We start from the raw sequence: 23,088 nt of genomic DNA on the forward strand, positions 1-23,088 counted from the left end.
GATATTCCATAATTGAAAATCGAAATTTTTTCAGAGTATTTCATTCCTCGTCTTAAGTTGGAGCGAACAACAAAAATGTCACTCCATCTAGTGGACGAGATACTAAGCAAATGCATATCCGTAATTTGCCCGATTCCTCTGAATAAGGAAGAAAAACTTTTTTATTAGTCAGTGGAATATGCTTTAAGACTGGCAGTAAACAAATCTAAAGAAATGAACTTTGAATGTTCAAGCCAGTCTCGGATATACCTACACAGTAGGTTGAATGGACTGACGCCTATCAGAAAACAACTACTCCACTGGCTAATACCACTTGTATTGCATATGCAGGAAATTTTCTGTGAAGATTCCTGCACTGACGCCTGTCGGATATAATCCAAAGCCGTTCGTGGCATCTTAATAATAATGATAATATTTATTAACGTCATCAAATTTTCAAGAAATTAATACAAAGTGACAAATAACAAGAGGCATGTTAAAGCTCTTCGGTGCAAGATATTCTTCAATGTGATAAATCAATGATTCAATAGGTATAGGATAGAGAAAATAACTTTTGTCTAATTTCTACTAAAATTTTTATTTGTTACGACGGGTTTCGGTTTATTAAACTCCGTTTGTCAAACGGAGTTTTACATAATCTGAGATACCAAAGCAATTATTGTTTAACTTCTATCGAAAATCGAAATTACTGAATATTGATGCAAAAACATTGCTTGTGGATCCTAAACTAGTTGCCTAAATTCACAAATTCAGAAGGAGAGAGCTGCATATAGTTCTAGTTGGGCATTGAGGGTTTTGAAATTGGGCTTTTTTATTCAATTTATTCATTTCCAATGCTTCCAACAAATTCATTTCTCTTCCTTTATTGCACGTACGAAGAATTTTCACGTTTTCTTTATTTATTGTGGTTTGATAAACTGATAGTAAGGATAAACTTTGAGGCATGCCATTGAAATATAACAAAAATGGCAGAGGGCACCAAATGGATCATTGAGGAACACCTAATTTTTTATTTATAGTGGCAAATCAGTCTACCACTGGCTGACTCCCGCCTGTCAAAAAAGACAAACTGTTTCAGAGATAAACCTCGAACACCGTAAAGTTCGAGATTTTTCAGCAGAATATCACGATCCAGTGAGTGTTCTTCGAAGAAGAAAGACAAAAACCTTTTTTTTGTCAAAATACTGCTTGCTCTGTGTTGAAAAAAATTCCTTTTCGAATTGATAGAATTTTATTCGCTTGATTGAAACCCAGACAATCTATTAATGATGTTGAAAATTAAGGGAACATTCGTGACTTTTATTTACTCGATAAATACTTGATAAAGTTTTTGAATAACTTGCCTCTGATTCTTTTGAAAGTGATATAATTAGAGAAGTGAGCCCAGAGACAGTTTTTTATAATGACTTATTTGCAGTGTTTGACATTCAACGTAAATAGTAGAAAGAATTAAAAATCTTGAATTGCATTTTTCTCTCTTTCGGTCGTTTACGAAAGACTCGATGAGAACGGCTCATGCGCAAATTGTACTCCGGGATATTCATTCGCAGACTCCGGCAAAACCTCGTAGGCGGGCGTGGAAATTTGGAAATGACTTGTGAAAATCAGTTTCGTTTCGAACATTAAAGAGGTAAGTGACCGTTCAATAATTTATAACACTTCTAATTTGTTTCCTAATTCTGCATGCGGCCGTAATCCAATTACGCAACTGGAGAAAAAATGTTTCGATCGATATTCGGAAAATCGTTGCTTTGTGAAAATTAGACACATCACTGATGAAAATCTATCGCTAGATAGAATTAGATAGCTGTGATGGTTGTGCTGCGGGTATAATTCTAACATTTCAGACTAGATTTCGCTTTTCACTTACTTTATTGATCCATTACAGTGTGGTGTATCGATGTGTACGCGCAATAACAGAAAGGTGTTATCTTTCTTTCCGACCCACTTTCCACTTGAATTTCATAACAGGTGATTTGGTGTTTCGTTCGAGCTGAAATACGTCAGCCTTACGTTCGATAAACCGAGTAAAGGAATAGGATATTAACGTAGATAATATTTCAAACATGGATTAGCATGCTTTGACGTCAGTTTTTTTCTACCGCGACGTATCTAAGAAAGGGCCAGCAAAAGCAGGTCAAGCTGTATTTTTCCGGGTCTTTTTATAATCAAATTGGCGATTTTTCTTCATGTCCCAATTTTGGTACTGTTCGAATTTTTGGAAAAAGGTTAATGCTTCCCTTGTAGATAACACAAAATGAACATTTCAATCGATTCTAAGGATGCAACCGTAAGTATAAACTTTGATAAATAGATTGGCAAACAATCTCTTTATTTTTTGAGAAAGAAAGGTTTCGATTTTCTACTTCTCCATCTTTATACAAAAAAAGGAATGAATGTCATTCTGGTTCGGAACAGTGTTCCAAGCTTTTGAGAAGCAGCCTTTGCAATTCCAGCGACATGATTGTGCCAAGACATATTTTTTGAGAAAAATGAAAATTCACCTTATTTTTGAACAAACTTCCTATGCCATTTCATTTCAAAAATCCAACCAACCTTAACCAAACATTGATACGCCATACTTATATTGGGTACCCAGTATATTAGAGTATAATTTAGAAAAGCCCAATGCTTTGTGTCTGAAAACTTTTGAATGGAATATTTTTCGATAACTTAACTCCTTCATCTCAAAGTTCTAATGGAAGCTTTTTGTGACACACACTGTATGTCCTAAGTTTCCAGAAAATGATCGTTTTGCAACTATCCTTAAATGACAAACTTGAGTAAGTAAAGACGATTTCAATTATGGTTCGCAACACAAGGGCAATTTTTGTTGTAGGTACTACATAATTATTTATTCTTGGAAGTGACGTCCTTGTGGAACTTGCACTGAATAATTTTGATGAGAAAAGTGATATCACTTTATTGAGAAGTGATATTACTTTTTCAAAATCCCATTTCTATCTCAGAAAATCCGGTCTCTTCATTTTTTTGGTTCTAAGGAAAAAACCATTTATGTAAGTAATCAAAAAACATTTTGGAACGCTAACTCAAAATTAGCCTGAAAACATAAAAAATAAAATAGGTAGATTGTTGCAAATGTCTATCTCCTGCAAATATGCATTCCACTGCTCAGTATGCTGTACATTAATGTTTTAAGATACTATTGGGGTCTGGAGACCTAGGTGGCCATACCTTTGGCCCTCCGCGACCAGAGATTAGTATAAACATTTCTTTCCTCACTGGAATGTGAATATTTTTGGTCAAAGTTTTTCTTTACGCATATGAAACATCCAAATTGAGTTACCATACGAGGGTGCGGTTATTAGTATCCACAATTGTCGAATGATGACCGAATTGTTCTTAATGACCAGGTCGCTTTTCCTATTTTTCATTTCAAAACGTGCGATTTTCCGGTATAGGACCCTGCACAAACAAAGAACCTTTTGCCATGTTTCGGATATACAGATTGATTTGGCTGAATGCAACGTTATTTGATATATGAGTAACTTCTTTGCACTTCTTTTCGAACCAGTTTTTCTAAAAATCGATTATTTCAGCTGATACAAAGATGTCAGCTGCAGACGAAGTGATAAAAGACAGAGACTATCTTCAATCACTTATGTGAATGTGATGAACCTGATCACAAAAGTTAAATAATTTATAGACAGTCAAACTTATTACAGGAATGAAATTATACGAAAAAAGTTTGTGTTTTTTTGGAAAAAAATTGGATGGAGGCAGACAGCTCCTAATAAAAAAAATCGATGAAATAAACTCGATTTCAAACTAACTTAACAGTTGTAGACAAAAATAAAGTCCGAAACTAATGAACATAAAGAAATATTTCCAACCACGAGGAAACAAATTTTTTTCAGTGTCAGAAATAAGTCAATCCATAGAATTTTTCTTAATCCGAATCGGAGTATATCGCAAAAATACTTATAATTTTTGCTGACAAAATCAGTTGCAGTGTTCAGATTGAATGTATGTTACAACAATACATATGATGACTGCAAAATTAGCCACATTTTTATGAGAAAATCAACGTTAAAATCAATCAATCGAGGTTATACTTCGAAGTCAACGAACATGCCAGCGGTGATGTCTGCCGCAGTAGCAGACGAAACGTTTCGTACTTTAGGTTCTATTCGACCACTGTTTATCCGGAATTTGTACTTTCAATTATGACTTCGGCTGTGAAAGCCAATGTTCTTATATTTATTGTTTGTTTGCAGATTCTTCAAACAAATGTATAACGGCTGATTACTTAAAAAGAGCCAATGTTGGATAGAGAATCGAAAGAGCTATCATATGAGCTTACACAAACCTCTATTTTCATTTAAAAATGTTGTTAGTGCCCTCTTGGCGACGAGTGATGAAACACCATTGTGTTTCTTATACAAAAGTACTGAAAATGATATATTTTCGTGTGCATTTTGTCCGATCTTGACATGTGGCACCATTCGAAAGAGGTGGGGGCATTTTACATCTGCACTGGTATAGCAGATACTTTCACCAAACTAGTCTTGGGTTATTGGGGTCAAGACCTTCCCCCCGGGCTTCCCCCCGGACTTTCAATATTCAATTAATTTAATATATTTTGTTTGAAAGCAAACGCATTATTCGGGTACGAACGCTTCGAAAATTTGAATTTTACCGCCTCACCGCCATGGCTGCCACCTTTCATTTGTCATGTCATATTTCGTATGACACTTGTGCGCTTTTTGTGCATATGTCTAGCTAGATCTAACCTCAATCGGAACGACTAAACTTTAGTTATAAGGTACGAAGTTAAAAAAACTTTAAAATTCCAATATAAGTAATAGAAGACATTAAAAAAACAGTTATGAATTGATTTTGTTATTTAAATATAGGTAGGTATTTTTAAATATACCTAGTACTAACATTTATTAATGAAATACCTACTTTTCACTTGTATCTATTAGTATTAAAATTCTTCTGATTTGACCACGACAATGTGACCCCCTCTGGCGCCAAAGCTGGATCGTCCCTTGCGTAACATTCCAACATTGTGAGCTATTGAAATCTTTCATATTGATTATAATGCTTCTATATCAAGCAAGATATTTGTAATCAATTAATTAATCCTTATGAATCTCTCTCTAAATATAAAGATCACTGCGAGAATCTGGTAATTTTTGGAGTATTTCTTGAACGAATTTCGGCTCTTAATTCGCTCGGCTCGGCAGTTACATAACATATTTCTGATTCTATCGGATCAGTACATGACATATAAATTTTGCAGCTCAAAAGACAGTTTTTTGACGAATTTTAAGTTATTAATATGTAAAGTTAATTTTAATTTTTTTCAATATGCTCTTATACAATTTTGCTTCTCAGAATTGGTGTCGTATATTTAATAAAACTTTCTAGATTATAAAAACTTACGAAAGAAAGCGAAAGCATGAATGATTTCCCAGTTTTGAAATTAGTTATAACAGATGGAACGACAGACAAATGAGTTCTTTGCAGGAAAATGTTCATATGACCAATCACCCTGTAGAGTTCATATCAGGGAAACCGAAATTATCAACACTCCCTCGTAACCCTCATTAAAGTTTGCTTCATTTAATTTCTCGTTCAATATAAGATAATTGAATAAAGGTTGTAATTGATTGAATGGATACAATTGCAATTAAATCTGAATACAAAGTTGGCTATAAGGGTTAGTTGGCGTAGACATGTCGTCATTAGCGTCGCGACGCCTCTCCTTTTTCTAGCAAGACTCATTCAGCTAACTGAATGAGACTCCCATTTAATTGAAATTTTATTTATGGAACTCGTCTGAACCTGTTCAAGGGATGCGAGCAAAAAAGTTTACGAGAATGACGAAATACGGTGTCATCGTTACTGCTAGCGATTTGGGAGGATTATTTTCTCATTGATTATGCCCAAGGACGATACTAAATGCAGACTAGGTTGTTCTGGTTGTTCAGAGAAATTGAGGATTAGGAGAACACTTCGAGTTGGATGGAAAACAAATCGTTTCTGTAACAGTTAATCGATTTAAGAAGACAGATCTTCAAAAACTTGCTTAGACTTAATGGATTTTGAAGTGAGGGTTTCTCTAGAGCAGGGGTGGCTGACTTAATTTGACCCAAGATCTACTATTTGTGCGAGCATTGCGTCTGAGCCTCTTCCGCTAATCAAGCAAAATCATGATTGTAGCTGAGAATTGCCAACCTTGAAAAATCCAATGTATGAGCGTCTATCAAGCGAGAACGGTTTTCACTTTATGTTTGGTTCAAGTCGTAATATGCTGACTTACATTAATAAATCATTTATATATGGTATATTTCCCACATATCTGAAAATAGCTATGGTTATTCCATTACATAAGGGCGAAGATCTGAAAAATTTCAGGACCATTTCTTTATTATCGGCCCTTTCACAAATTATTGAAAGATTGGTGAAAAAAAGACAGATGTCCTTCTTATCGATAAACACTGTGCTTATCTAGCCTTCAGTTCGGCTTTCAAAGTTCGAAAAACACCACAGATGCCATTTTCTCCTTTCTAGAGAATGCATACTCTGGCATAGATTATGGCAAGGCTGTTGCAGCAGTTTTTTGTGATTTCTCGAAACCTTTCGATTGCGTTAATCATAAGACACTGCTGTGGAAGCTCAGCCATGCAAAAAAGGAACAAGTTTGACCAGGTTTGTTTCATATTTGACAGGACGTCGACAGGTGGTGAATACATCAAGTGGAAAGTCTGATCTAGTTACATAAAACACGGAGTACTTCAGGGGTCTATTTTAGGACCAATATTGTTTTTAATATACTTAAATAACCTAATAACCATTAACATCAAAATCAAAAATCAAAATTTGTTCAATTCAGATTAATATAAAATATAAACCGTTACAACTTACATCTATGAAGGATCGTGGCTATCTAAGCCAAGCTTGTGTTACAGCCACGAATCCAATACAAACAATACATTTACAAACTAAGATGAACCTACTAAATAGTTCTGGAAAGTCCTAGAAGGACGATCAAAATGATGAGCAGTCTTTTAGCATAACTAGAGCATCAAATACGAAAGAAGAAACAGAAACAACAACATCGCAGGACAATTTACTGTATTTGCCGACGATACCGCTATAATATGGAGTAATAAAGAAATTAATCAGCTATCAAATGTGATAAAGATAGATATTCAAAAATTCAAGCCTGGTGTAACGCGAACTCCTTGTGCTTCAACCTAAACAAAACAAGTTACTTTCAAATGTACACTAGACAATTTTGATTTGGATAACCACCACATTTGAGTAAAAAAGTATCTAGTGGATGTTATGCTATTAGAGTGGTATCAAATGAAGTAGGGTATACGACAGCTAGGATGGCTTACTTTGCTTTGATCAAATCTCATATTGGCTACAGAAGAGGTCTTTGAGATACCTTACAAAGTCTAAGCCAGGAGATCACTGCAAGCCTTTATTCATTCACAAAATATTGACTGTCACCAGTTTTTACATAATGGATACAGTATGCTTAATTCATAAAAATAAAACCAGCATGTACACTATACCATATACCATACTGGTATACAAGTATACCATACATAGATACAGGTATCTACCTGTTCTAGTGTCTTAAATTAATTTTACAATTTGCCTTATCTACTTACCTTAAACTAATTTTACAATGTGTCCTTATGTAATAGTCAAGTAAATCTAATAATTGAAATATTCTAAACCATATAAAATTAATTTCATATATTGCGTCACACTCAAGACACAGATACCTAGAACAGGTAGATACCTGTATCTATGTATGGTATATCTGTATGGTATGAATAAGGATAGCTTTGTAAGTATTATTAATTTAATCTTCCTCTTGAAGATGATCACCAAGTGATCGAAACACGTGTCGAGGAGTTGAAATAATGATTTGATGTTGGGAAAAACTCCAGTAATATTCATTACACTTTGGACAACCTTTTTTCATGAAATGAAGTATCTTTTGAACAATGACACTGTGGAGTATATCCTTTTTGAAAATGATTCGCCTGTAATGAATGTTTCCAGTACATTCGACGGTTGACAATTAACAACAGCTCAATTTCATTATTACTTCACCAAAAATAGACCGTATCCATTATTCATAACCCACATTCTGGGACGATAAGGTTTTGTTTATCAGTTCTATTTTCCGGTGGATCAACGTACACCTTCTATGAGCATATGTAGTGCATAGTTTTTTTAATGAAATGACGCGTTAATTTTCGTTTCGAAAATTGTACAAACCATGGGCATATGAGAGTTTGTTCGCGAGTGGGTGAATCCTGGAACTTCATCCTGATTATATGACAGTTTCTAGTGATTTATATTCAACCTTGGAGGATATCAATAACGTTCAATTTTGCCGATGTTCGGAATAGTTACTTGTGTCATGGTACAGTATGGCTTGTTTTCTAATTAAAAAAATCTCATTGTCGGTTTTAGCATTCCATATTACCTATTTACTCGTTCCGATGAAAAAATTTCGTTCGATATTTTGTTGATATCAACAATCTCATTTGATTTTTGACATTTGTACTTAGATATCAGGACTTTCAACTTTTCCCATTGAACATCGGACGCTATCATACATTTCAACAAATTGAAAACGATTTCCAGTCTCAAAGCACGAAGTCCTCTAGAGCATTTTATGCGGAAGCCTAGTCTGATTAGCTTCATCAGGATTGTAGCTTCCTAAGGAGTTCATTTGATTTCTTTCTGACAGCCGGTTTCTGTAATCACAGAACAGTTCAGACCCACAAGAGTTCAGAAAGATGTTACTAATGTCACTTCACTAAAGAATTTTTCAATAGAAAATAACTTGAAACTTCCATGGCACGTGTTTTGGATTTTTAGAGACAAAACTGCAGTGATGAGACTATCAGAACTACCAATTTTACTGAGATAGTAGATATTCGAATAGATATGGTCCTGAGATCAAGATCTTCAGAGGATCCTCTTCATTTTGCCTGTCAGCAGTCTACAGAGGGAGTTCCAGACTTTACAATAGACTTTTTTCAATATCAGTTTTCTTATTATTTGATTCCTCTCGATAGGCTGCTCAGCAGATCCAGCTCAGATAAGGTATATATTCTTGAACACACATGTAGTTTGCAAATCTATTTGAAAAATATTGGCGGGAAGAGTTTGGAGAACTTGTTTTTGGGTTCTGTAACTCTACGTCAAATCCACCATTGAAATTGAAACCATCAGAATGTGTACTTGTTCTGCTTTGAGAGGTTATGTTTGGTGAAACTTTGGAAAAAATCACTGGAGCTGAGGATGGTCGCCGTGGAAAAATGCAAGTCGGAAACAACATCTCTCCCTTCTAGCAGTAGTTAAACACCCCAACCTTCTATGGCAAGTTTTCATGGTGAATTTATCGCAGACACTTTGAGGTCTCGCCATGAGGAAAGGCCTTCGAAATTCTGCAAAATATTCCACTGAATGAACAGAAAAATTATGAAGCAGTCGTGTCAGCTTTGAAGATCAGGTAGTGAGCACCTTCAACAAGTCTTACCAAGCTCAACTGAGATAACTCAAAGTCCATCTGAGGGTCTACAGGAGTTTGGGGGTGGAGTAGAAAAGTTGGTAAGACTGGTCTATCAAGAAATACTCAATACACTCACTTTCGATGTCGATGAAACTATGGACTAGTATCCAGGGTGTCCAGGGTTTCCTAACACTGAGCTGTCATTTATGCCTTAGAATTTGAAGCTGTCAAACATGTTTTCCGCCAACAACTAGAAGTTCCAGTGAGATCCATCAACGAAAAGGAAGATGAAGAAAGAGATCGATTTATGGCAGGTCAAGAGGAACTCCCTAAGAAATACTTGACAAATGGAACTACACCTGGGGCAAGAGGGCTTCCTAAATGTTATAACTGAGACAGAGGAAAATATTTGCAGTGGATTTGTCTATTACGTTCGGCATCCGAGAAGAGAAGAGATTCGCGTTCAAGATCACCAGAACGAGAGCGCTGTGGTTTGGAAAACTGAATTCAGCCAGTATTAGGGGGATTTGAAATAAAATACTAATGGTCGATGGCTATCTGAATGATCACCAGTACGTCTTCACCGTAGATACTGAAGCGACGAGGTCAGTAATGAGAGCCGACATTTCCAATGCGAGTAGTTTGAAGGAGTAATCAGTGGTACCCTTTTTGGAAACAGTCACTGGAGATAGATTGACGGTCTATGGAGAAGCTTAAGTGAGACTTAGTCTTGGAAAAAACTATGAAATAGGAACTGATTAGTGGTCAACATCGTTGACGAATTCATTTCGGGACTACACATCATGTCCTCCTACGGATTTATGGTGTGACTCATCCCTTGAAAAAAATAAAGCCGTCCGCCGCTGGTCTTTGTCGATCGAATGTGACGTGGTCAATGTTGCGCTCAACTCTACTTGTGCTTCTTCAACATTCTAGGTGTCACGTCGCTTTAAGAATATTTCTATCGGCTTCCGAAGACTTCCATAATAACTACCAAGAGGCAGATGAGGACTATAGTTGAAAGTGCGTTACGGAGTGAGTGAGAATAAATGATTCGTTACCTGATGAAATTCATGTTCTGTCAGGCGTTTCCCAAGGGACCGTTTTATGTCCTTATTATATAATTATAACAATTGAGTTGTTCGTAGACTGCTGCAAACTTGTTTGCAGATGACATGATGTTGGTCTGAAACGATTCTAAACTCGAAAGTGCTGTTATTCAGTGTTCTTCTTCGGTATAATGATTATCTGAGAGTGAATAAACTATACTTGAATGTTCCAAAAACAATAGACATGATTGTAACCTCACGTCATAGATTTAATTTTATCAATTCAAAAACTATTAGTCTCCTAATCAATACTGACTCTATTGAATTTATCATTCGTGTCAAATAAGTAGGTTTTCAATTGGATGATACCTCATTATTCAACCAGCATTTCCAATTTATTGACTATGAAGTCATATTGTTTTCATGAGTTGTTTCTGATGTTTCATTCAGAAGTTTCATTCTGCAATTGTGTAACAGTCTTATATGATTTCAATTTGAATAGATTAGCAAACCTACAACAACTTCAGAATCAAAAAATGCGAATAACTTGAAGAATCTAATCGTTATAAACCAATCAACATTGTGCTATCTACATTGGGTTGATTCAATATGCTTCAATTTTTATCAGTACTACCATATTAGTCCTATTATTATTATTTCAATTATCGGATAGATACTAGAGATTATCTTAAAAAATTGCTTTTCGTAAAAATAGATACACTACTCAAGCTGCTTACCAAGTCGCGACGAACATTGTAGAGGGTCTTGATCAGGGTAAACATACTTCTCTAACCCTTGACTTGACCAAGGCTTTCGACTGTGTTTCCCAGTCTATCCTCATTCAAAAATTGAGTTATTATGGCATAAGAGGCACTGCTCTGGATCTGGTAGGGTCTTACCTTCAAAATTGGTATCAGTGCATCGACGTCAACAATATCAAGTCAGATTTAAAGCCAATTTGTCATGGCGTTCCTCAGGGTTCCGTCCTCGGCCTGTTATTATTAATCATTCATATGAATGACTTCTGTGTTTTGTCTGCCGATGACACAACCCTTATATGCTCAGACAAATCAGATACCAGTTTACCACCAATGATGGACAGAAATACAAACTGAACGATAGAAAACCCAGAATATTGTGATATACTCAAACACCAGTGTTACTCTACGAGACGATGTTAAGTTTCTAGGTATTCATATTGATGCTAGACTTAGTTGGTCCAGCCATATTGAAGCAACTCCTCGTGAGCTGTCTAGTGTTTTATTCGTTCTTAGACAGTTGAGAAATGCTGTAGGTTTAATGACACTGAAGATGCCATGAGAATTATGGCAAACGTAGGATAAAGGGAACACTGGAACACAGGGCAGGCGGTCCGCGAATGAAGACAAAATGCGAATAACCAAGAAAAGTACTTAATAAAAATAACTACGTAAACGCAAGCGGGACATAAGTGGAACCACCGGTACTGACGATGCCCAATAGGCTGAAACAGCTGTCTACCGGTGACTCTTAGATTGAACTGTCTCCGTCCCACAGTTGAATCTTTGGATTTCAGAAATTCCAAAAATAATATCAAGAGAAATCTTCTCAACCACTGTTTCTACGCAATCGAAGAATATGGTGCCGTAACTGGTCTATTCATAGTTCTTGAAAAATGATTCATGTTGTAAAGCTGTCATAAAGCCTCTTCTCATGTTTGTTGACCTTTTCATATTGATATCTTCATTTTATTTCCATTCATGTGACACTGTGATCATTTTAAGGAATTTTGATATGCCAGTTTTATTTATTTATAAATTTTATTACTTTAATATAGAGACGTTGGTGTTCTTTTTAAGTGTCTGACATAGTACCTATAGTATATAGTATATGTGACTTGCCATTATTGTATTTTGTATATAAAGTGGTCAAATAAATTACTCTACTCTACTCTCTACTCTCTCTACTCTATACGATTTCATTATACTCAACAAGGAAGTTCATGAACATTTCACGCGGAACAGTAATAAGAGTTAACTACCCGAGTTCCTCGATGTTAGCGAGCTCTCGCTCAAATCCGCCGGCTCATTTACTGCGCATCTAATATTCAGAGGCACAGCTAGATTCGCCAAGCTGCTCATTGTAATAAGCCTAATGTAGGTACTGTTATGATTTTTCTATAATTTAGTGATTATGCATTTAATTATTTACTTTTATTTCACTTCACATGTACCATATAGTTATTTTTATAATCTATGTCGTATTAAAATGTAATGAACCTTTCTTGAATATATAAATAACACGGTATTGATACACAACAAATTTAAATATGTGTCATAGTTATCCTCCTTTGAAAAATAAACCATTTATTCTTCCAGATCGATATAACGCATCACCCCCAACATGCACTACTTTTTTCAAGCACCCGCTAACATAATGGGAAGGTGACCCAATAAACCAGAAAAATGTCTCTGGACGCCGAAAGACAATTTCTCTGTCCCCGACTGATAGACTATCTCACCATAGTCGGGACACGTTTCAGCAATAATCCTTCGAAACAACTTACAAATCCTCCGATTCAGGTAATGAATAGTATTATCATTTGTTTTGTCCTTGTTGACATAATCACAAATATTTTTCATTGAATATTTTAGTATAATACTAAAAATAATTTCATATAAACACTCTTTTATTCTTTCTTATTAGTCAGTGGACTATGCCTGAATAGAACTCTTTCATTCCATTATCAAAATACAAAATACATTATTATCGATTTCTCAGAAAATTTCATTCTTGACAAAAGTTGGTGCATGTTCCAAAACTATACCAAGTGTAACTGAAACGGCTTCATGACAAACACCATACAGGATAGGCAAAAAATATAAAGTTCGTTCAAGAGTAAAGTACCCTTATTTCAAGAAATATAGAAATATGTTAAAGAAAAAAGTTGCTTAGAATTAAAAGTTATGTTCAGATACGAAGTTATGGCCTGCTATTCAATTTTTTTTCTTTTGGAAAATTTTTAATTACCCCCGTATAATACATATTTTTGTTGCTATTTCGATTTGAAATGTATTTGAAGTAGCCACAATCAAATCAGTTTGGATTATTTTTCATCAAATTGAAGTGTATTTGTAAAATTTACTTGGATTTGTATTTTTTTAGGTGACCGTCAACTTCATGTTTGTTGCAACGATATTTAACAGAACTCTAGAATAAAACAAATACTCTTTTTATCGAGTCAAATACTTTACTAAGTATAATGTTCATATGAATAAACTGTCAGAATCTATCGCGGATAGCCATGAACAAAAAAGAACCAATAAGCGATAGTACAGAAAAATACATTAGGTAACTTAACAACTTAACAGGTGCTAACAATAAAAATTACACAACACAACAAAAAAACATTTTTTGAATGTTTCCTACACTAAATTAGTCAATTTCTACTAATTTTGGGGTGATAAAAACGAAAATAACAATGAAAAATTTTTATTAGCTCTGGTTTTTGAGATACACAGTACTTAATCTTAAAGAGTAGTTATACTATACGTGAAAAGTGAAAGTACATAAAACAATATTGTTACGTTTCTTTTAGAATATTTTAAGTACAAAATTAATGAAAAAAAACATTATTCTTAGTGTTTTGACAAATAAAAGAAGTTTGTACCACCAAATTTCAATTAAGTCCATCCGATTCATTGTAAGATCGCTGTCGTTTAGCTTGTCTTTTATAAAACACTTCTGGAGCATCCCTACACACAGACCAGCAGTAGTCTGCAAGCATTGCTTCATTCCAACGGCCCTGATATCTCTGTTCCATTAAGGCAATGTCTTGATGGAATCTTTCTCCATGTTCGTCACTCACAGCTCCACAGTTTTGTGGGAAGAAATTAAGATGAGAGTGAAGAAAATGAATTTTTAAGGACATGTTGCATCCAAGTTGGTGGTAAGCTTGAAGAAGCTCTTTAACCAATGCTGTGAAGTTATCATCTCTTTTGTTACCTAAAAACCCATGTACAACCCCCTTAAAGGCTTCCCAGGCTCTTTTTTCATTTCCTGTTAAAATCATGTCAAAAGCAGGATCATTTACGATTTCACGGATTTGAGGCCCAATAAAGATGCCTTCCTTTCCTTTAGCATCACTCAACCTGGGAAACTTTGCTCTCAAGTACTTAAAAGCTTGTCCTTCCTGGTCCATGGCCTTCACAAAGTTTTTCATTAGTCCCAACTTAATATGTAATGGGGGAAGGAGAACATCCTTAGGATCTACAAGAGGCTCGTAAACTACATTTTTCTCATTAGGGTTTAGGTCTCGTGTAGGCCAGTTCATTTTTTTATAGTGAGATTTTCTATCCCGACTGTCCCACAGACACAAAAAACAACAGTACTTGGTGAACCCTAATTGCATTCCTAGGAGTATAGCAATGACTTTCAGATCACCACAGATGTGCCACTTGTGTTGTTCATATTTGATTGATTGGAGAAGTGTTTTCATATATTTATATAAGTTTCCTTCATGTGAACTGCATGACCTATAGGAATAGAGGGTAGCTGATTTCCATTATGCAGAAGTACAGCTTTTAAGCTTAGTTTTGAAGAGTTTATAAACAGTCTCCATTCAGATGGAGTGTGATCCAAATTCAAGCAGTCCATCAAACCATTAACATCAGAACAAACTACGAGGTTTTCTTTTTTCTCAAAAAAAGGAAGCAAATCTTTTTGACGCTGTCTGTACTGAGATATTTTCACATCATGTTTTAGAAGATTCCACTGTTGTAGTCTTGACCCTAACAGCTCAGCCTTTTCCTTAGACAAGCGAAGATCTCTTATAAGGTCACTCAACTCTGCTTGACTAATTCTGTGCGGATCACTAGACCTATCGCTTACCTCAAAATCAGGGTCATAGGATGTAGAAGGATGGGTTGCTCCTTCTAAACAGTCTTCATCACCTTCCTCTGAAATTTCATAGTTTTGGGGTGGAGAAGGGATTGGCAAATTGTCTGAGTGTGGTACAGGCCGAAGAGCAGATGGGAGATTAGGGTATTTAACCGTTCCTCTTTTCTTCATAGATAAACCTTGCTTAATGGGAGGAGTTAAGCAGAAATAACAGTCGTCTGTATGATTGGTAGGCTCACGCCAAACCATAGGTACTGCAAAAGCCATTGCCCGGTTTTTATTTTTCAGCCACTCTCGCAATATGACGGAACAAGAATTACAACATATATGAGGAGCCCATGATTTATCTTGGTCCCCAACTTTCACACCAAAATAATGTTCATAGGCTGTCTTAACGATAGGTGTCATTTTACGTTTCTGAGCCTTAAATGTTATTTCACCACATATATAGCAAAAGCTATCGACAGAATTCACACACTTTCGAGGCATTTCAGATCAGCACTTAAATTAATTTAAAAATCAACTTCACACGATAATTTCAATAGCAACCACGTGCGTACAATTGACAAACTCACATAGGTTATGTTTACTACTTAAGAACAGCTGATGAGAGGGGTGTTATGTAAACAAACATGTGTACCAACTGTTGGTGATGAAATATTTCATTTGTTGAAAACTCGATATACATATATATATATATATATATATATATATATATATATATATATATATATATATATATATATATATATATATATATATATATATAATATAATGATACTATATCTTGAAAACAAGAGCTAATATATAATTTTTATGGTCACTTTCGGTTTTAACACGTGGAAATACATTAAAATCATCTAATTTCAACCCCGAAACAAAAACTTTGTTGTGTTGTGTTATCGAAGCGTTTCTATATGTCCACCTTCTCTTTCGATGCATCTAATTGTTCGCTCATAAAATTCGTTTAATGTAGATCGCAACACATTAGCGGTAATATTTCTGCAATGAACTCGTATTGAAGTTTCAAGCTCATCAACTTTATTGAAGGGGCGATCTCTGTAGACTTTTTGTTTTAAGTATCCCCATAAGAAATAATTTAGAGGTGTAAGGTCTGGAGAACGAGGAGACCATCGAGGATCGGTATTTCGTCCTAACCATTTATTACGAAATGTCCTATTCAACCACTGAGAAACATTTCTAGTAGGATGGGCAGGACATCCGTCATGTTGGAACCATAACTTTTGCCGTACTTCTAATACCATATCATCCAAAAACTCTCCTATTTCAGTTTCCAAAAAGTTCAAGTACCTATCACCATTCAAATTCTCGCGAAAAAAAAAAAAACGGATCTAGTAATTTATCATTAAATATACTACACCAAACTTTTTTGCAAGTTTTAAGAAGCCACACTATCAGACTACAGTATTGTTTTAGGGCGTATGTGTTTTTTGTTCATGGCTATCCGCGATAGATTTTGGATTGTTTTTTAATATCTGTTCTAGTCGAGGCATTGTTGTCAGAATAAAAGAAATTTTATACTTTTATTGACAGTTTATTCATATGCACATTTAGTTAGTAAAGTATTTGCCTCGTTGAAAAGAGTATTTGTTTTATTCTAGAGTTCTGTTAAATATCGTTGCAACAAACATGAAGTTGACGGTCACCTAAAAAAATACAAATCCAAGTAAATTTTACGAATACACTTTAATTTGATAAAAAATAATCCAAACTGATTTGATTGTGGCCACTTCAAATACATATTGAATTAAAATAGTAAAAATATGTATCATACGGGGGTAATTCAAAATTTTCCATGATGACTTCGTATCTGAACATAACTTTTGATTCCAAGCAACTTTTCTCTTCAACATATTTCTATATTTTTTGAAATAAGGGTACTTTACTCTTGAACGAACTTTATATTTTTTGGCCTATCCTGTATGGTGTTTGTCATGAAGCCGTTTCAGTTACACTTGGTATAGTTTTGGAACATGCACCAACTTTTGTTGGGAATAAAATTTTCTGAGCAATCGATAATAAAACAGTTTCCCATTTGTTGCAGACTTAGTGGAACACACCGTAGATACAAAATTGAAAAAATCGTTTGACATCATTAATACACGTGGATTAACAACTAAACTCGATTGTGACATTGACAGAGTTTCAAACTGTTTGGTTAGCCTAGCAATTTTATTTATTATCATTAGTTGGATAACTTAGGCTGGTTGCACAGACTTGATAGAGTTCTTGATTTTTGTTGAAATTTATATTTTAGGAAAAGAAACCTGTAGAATCCTGTTCAAAGTCAGTACATTCAAATGTCGAAATTTGACACTTCTTAAGTGGGTTTTGTTACTTTTGAAATCATCTTATACGAAAGGTTACATAGTAAATGGATATACCACCGTTCTCAATAAAATTGTCATATCTCTCGTGGTAATGTAACTTGAAAAATGTTCCACATTGTTCCACATTGTGCAGATTTTTCTGGAATTGGTATCATTGTACGATTATTTTTATAACTCATCAATACAGTTTATTGTATGATTTTCACGATGAAAGGTTTTACAAAAACCTCGACACGTGTTTCGTTATACGATAGCTTTATCAAGCGTAAAATGATAAGTTACTTCTAAATTACAACTATTTTGTACTCTGACATATTATCTACTTTCATTCTGGAAACTATTTCTGTGTTCCTTTATGCGGGCTCTGAACGTTCTTCCAGTTTGACCAATATAATACATCGGGCATGACCCACATGATAATTTATACACACTGAAACTGAACTGAGTTGTGGTTAGTTTTGAAAGCAATATTACACCTTTGTTGTGCAGAAAATTTGAAATATTTGTAGTGGGTTGACCTATGTAGGTTAAGGTCCTATAATTTTTATTCTTATCTCTTCGAATTGGGTAAACTTCTTTCATAGCTTAGCTGTACAACTTTTTTGATAACAAAGTTTGTTTTAGATTGCCAATCATTGTTGATGGCTATTTGTTTTATGTTTAGTTCTTTATTGAAATTCGCATCTGACAAAGGAATGTAAAACCTTTTACACTGAAAATCATATGATAAACTGTATTTATGAGTTTCAATATGGATTTTCATCAAGCATCGGCCAGTTCCATTCGATTTATTTTATTGTAGGCCCCGGAACTTCTACGTCGCTACCCCATCCAAGACCACAAGGACTTTCCCATGCCTCTAGATATGGTTTATTTTTGCCAACCAGAAGGCTGTTCCTTCGTGGGACCGAAAAGAACAGCTCTGAGGGAAGCTTCTTCTTTCGTTTTCACTCTCACTGATAAAGACTCTGGCAAAACGCGGTATGGAATTTGCGTGAATTTCTATAGGCCGGTGGAGAAAAATCCCAATAATGCGGCAATGGCTAAAGGAAGAGTGAATACGAGCCTTAGGAGGGACTCGTGGAGAAAAAGTATGGAGAAGAGTTCTGATTCTGCCTTTTCGAGGTGAGATATTTGATGCAACTGTTTTTGTGAGGAGTGAGATATTCAATATTCTGGTCTGTTTTTGTGAAAATTCATGATTCATCCATTCAAAAGGTTCGCTGAGAAATGTTTTACAGATGATAAAACTTCTTTTGAAGATATCGAAATCACTATTAATGGTGAAAAATTTGTTGGAGTAGAACACACAAAATTTTGAGATTCGAGAAATATATGAATCAACATGTTCAGCTTTTTTATGTATCCATGAAAACATTAAACGGAGACAAGTACTTTTTAACAAGGGTTATGAAACTACCTGTCTGTGGATCGTTAGTAGTGGCCATTTTTAGTTTTGTCCGCTTCATTTACGGCTCTAATTTATTTCAAAAGTCGAATTCAAAATTATAAAAAGTGTAAAAGTCTTGCTTGTATGGTGTTCGTGATGATTCCCAACAAACTTTTCAATGTTAGTAGTTGATAATGGAGAAGAAAAGATAATTTCATACTACTTATTTATTCCTTAATCTCACGGTTACCAAAAAACTTTTTTATTTACAGTGAAATCGTATTTCGTTCTGCCATTCATAATGTATAACATTCAGGATCACAATAAGGCCACCAAAGTTCAAAACAGGTTTTTGAAGTGTCGAATTTCATGTCAAATATGCATCATTCGAACTCTTAATTTCTCGAATTTGGAAATTTCTCGTCAACAAATTTTGAATTGAATTGAAAGTGTTTCTTTTGTTTTTTCCTCCTTTCTACAAGTGAAACATTTATTCATGATAGGAATAGTGATGATCCTAATACGTCGATAATACTTATAAGGTTACGGCAGTATTTTTGATGTAGAGTGGAAAAACATTTCAGTTCAGATTTCTCTTTTCTCTAAAATTCACTTGTTAACATATAGTTGTATAACTTATGCAAGGAATATAGTCCATTATTATTATTATGTCTCACTTACTATGAGAAAATGAGTTGCAAATTGGAAACCCCAACAAATATTTCATAATGGAATTTTTCGATAACGTTCTTTATAGTTTTTCTCAGAGTTTTCCTAATCGAAGGGAACAAGAAGTAATAATTATTGAAAGATACTAATGGGTATCACTCAAACTCTTCCCTATTCAAGATTGTAGGGGTGAAGGATCGTCCTATAATCTCGTGATGTTTTTTAACAACTTTCAACTGTTCCCCTCCCTACCCCACCTGGTGATGCCTGGTGATACCCAAAATCACGTTAACTTGAAAAAAAAAACACTCAGCGCTCGCTCTTCGCATGAAAATGCGTGAAGGACAAACGTTAGTTTTTCTCTGTGCTATTGCACAGAACATTTTTGGGTTGCTTGTGACATTAATCAACATGTGTCCCTACATTCTTCTCTGCAGTCCACACTGCTGGCACATGCTTTTCACATGCAGGCTAGAGCAATAGAGGTCATAATGCAATTTGTCAAAGCCCTTGTTGTGAATTATTCACTGGAAAAATTACGCCAGCCGCCGCTGTTCTTCATCAATCGAACTGTCACTTGGCCAAGGTCGCGCTCAACTCTACTTGTGCCTCCGAAGACTTCCATTGGGATATATAAACACTACCCACAGGCAGATGAGGTTAATCTAGTGGAAAGTGCGGTACGAAGTGGGCTAATGAGGCGATTGACATTTGAGAATTGCTCTGAAGTTAAGTTGGAGTTTTTGTATCGTACAGGTGGTGTAGTAGTGGAATAAAATTGAGTTTCACTGTACATTGTAGTCAATTATCGTTGAACTGACGGCGAAAACATAAAACCCTCATGAGTTGGTAGACCGACGCAGAAGAAATGTAGCGAAAGTTTTGCAATCAGGCTCTTGGGACTTCGGAATACACAGGCGTCTGGACGACTGCAAAATGAGTTGAGGAGGCGCCACGAAGTGTTCCGGTAGGAGACATTGAAAAAACTCTGCATATTTATATATTATTATCACTTTTTTCTAGGGATTGATTCTGATTTATTTACTAACCTACTGAGGTATTTTCATTAGTGTTGTAAATTATCCTCTGAACAAAATAACGCCATCTGCCGCTGGTCTTCGCCAATCAACTGTAACTTGGCCAAGGTCGCTCTCAACCCTACGTGTGTTCTATCGATCCTTTCTAGATCTCGCGTTTTTTTGAGAATAATTCCATCGGCTTCCGAAGACTTCCATCGAGATATATAAGCATTACCGACACGCTGGAGAGGCTTGTCTAGTTTGGAAAATGCAAGCGAATGGAGCTAATTAGGCGAGAGACATTTGACTATCAGTCTGAAGTTCAGTTAGAGTATTTGTGTTTGATTGACAGTGAAGTAGTGAAATGACATTGAATTTGATTGTACGGTGTGGTCAATTATTATCGAACTCACGGGAAAAACGTAAGAATAGCGTTATTTCCTTCGACAGTAGTTCCTGCAGGAATTTAATGAAAAATCGTAGGATTTTGCTCATTGTTTTCGCTAGTTCCCAGAAATTTATTAATTGAATTATCATGCAATTGAAATAACCGTCTCTAATAACTTCAATAATCTAGATGCTGAAGTAGATGATGATTTGAGCTCACCTGTTTAGAAGGAAACAGGAATAGAGAATGTTAGAAGAATTATTTGCTTGATTCCTCACTGAAGTATCATTGGCCCACTTCATAAATTCTTCTTTTGTGGTAGATTTTTGAATCGCATAAGCCTGATCAGATGAAAATAATTCTGTGATATCATTGTAATATCATATTATATTATTTAGATACGTGCAATGTACCTGTTAATCAATAACTTTTATTTGGAATTGATTAATGAATGATTCCTCATTAGCCTCACTAAAGAAATGAAATACTTATCATAGTTGTCCGAATATCCTTCTTCGAAAAAAATCTTTAAAACAGAAAATATCTGACTGAAAACTTGACGTGTCTTTCCGGATTTTTAGAATTTTGAAAGTGCTTGAAATGTCATGCATTCTGGGAATTATATTTTGAATATATGTATGTGAAGGAATCCTTGGAGCTGACGTAATTTCCTGTCCAGCAGTTACTTACGAACTACTGAAATTTATATTTTAGTGATTATAGGAGTAGCAATGTGGGACCTAGTGATTCGGAGAAAGATTGTCCAAGCAGAAGGGGTTCCGAGTCGACGACGATCAACTTACCACGACTGGGAGTAATACCCGCCAATGACTCGGAGAGCGGGGGTAGTCATTCGCCTTCCCCTAGGGCCAGTCGTCGCCGTCAGGTATTTATTTGACAGTTCAAAATTGTAGGTATTTGTGATTTTTTGTCGTACTAGCTCATTATTGTGTCCTCATTACAACTATATTATAGATAGTCCAGTCATTTTAGTAAGTTCCCCTCAGAATTTGAGATACCCAGCTATGAAATCATATTAACTTGTATGTTGACTTCCTCAGAACCTACATTTAGTAGAGTGTACGCGACTATTGAAATTTAAAGACGAAGGGTACCAAAATCGTTTTTTTGTACATTTTTTGGAAATATCTCGTTTCATATGGATTTTTCGCTATTTGTATTTGTTACCAATATTGCAGAGGATATTTTATCCCTTGTGGGAGAAAGATATCAGCTCGACTTTATTAACAAATTTACAATATTTCAATGCAACGATAAAAATAAAAACAACAATAGAAATTAATTGGCGATCCGGGGCGACTGCATCGATTCCAGTGGCGCATTTGCTTTTTCAGCTGCAGGAAAACCCGGAAAAACCTGCAGCACCACATCATCTGAAGATCTTGATCTGCCAATGTTCTCTCTCTTATAAAACAAAATGTAGGGTGCCTCCAGAGGCTCCAATAGATTCAGTGCATCGCCAGAACACTTCGTGACACGACTATCGTCAAACTTAAACCAGTCCGTTTCGTCTTTGACCAAGGCGTAATAATGACCAAATTCAATGCCAGAACCACAGTGAACAATGACTGCATGAATATTATAATAGTGGTCTGCTAGATTGAAATGTTCATCTATTTCGAACCTTCCAAAGAGTTTCTTGCTTCCGTCAGAGGTTGACTCTCATTTGAAGATCATCAGTGCTATTATTAGATTGACTGGTGCCTCAGATATACTTGTTTCCTTATAACAGTCAGTTAGTTTGGCGCATGTTTGGCAATACAGTTGATCATCAGCTGTTGAAAATTCTATTTTCAGATGATT

At 35.3% G+C, this 23,088-nt stretch overlaps 1 protein-coding gene across 1 annotated transcript in view; it reads left to right on the plus strand.

Moving 5' to 3' along the window:
* Positions 1–8,176: 8,176 nt before the first annotated feature.
* Positions 8,177–23,088, plus strand: part of Rab3-GEF (Rab3 GDP-GTP exchange factor) — a 98,396-nt gene continuing 83,484 nt past the window's right edge. The window contains 4 exon segments of the mRNA XM_074176152.1: positions 8,177–8,422; positions 12,927–13,130; positions 18,601–18,923; positions 21,979–22,150. Of these exon segments, the coding sequence (XP_074032253.1) occupies positions 13,014–13,130; positions 18,601–18,923; positions 21,979–22,150 (612 nt within the window). The 5' untranslated portion in view covers positions 8,177–8,422; positions 12,927–13,013.

This window comes from Leptinotarsa decemlineata, unplaced genomic scaffold (assembly GCF_025532065.1).
Source record: "Leptinotarsa decemlineata unplaced genomic scaffold, Ldec_3_MD MMD2_tig00001621_RagTag_RagTag, whole genome shotgun sequence".
In the NCBI taxonomy this organism is placed as follows: Eukaryota; Metazoa; Arthropoda; class Insecta; order Coleoptera; family Chrysomelidae; genus Leptinotarsa; species Leptinotarsa decemlineata.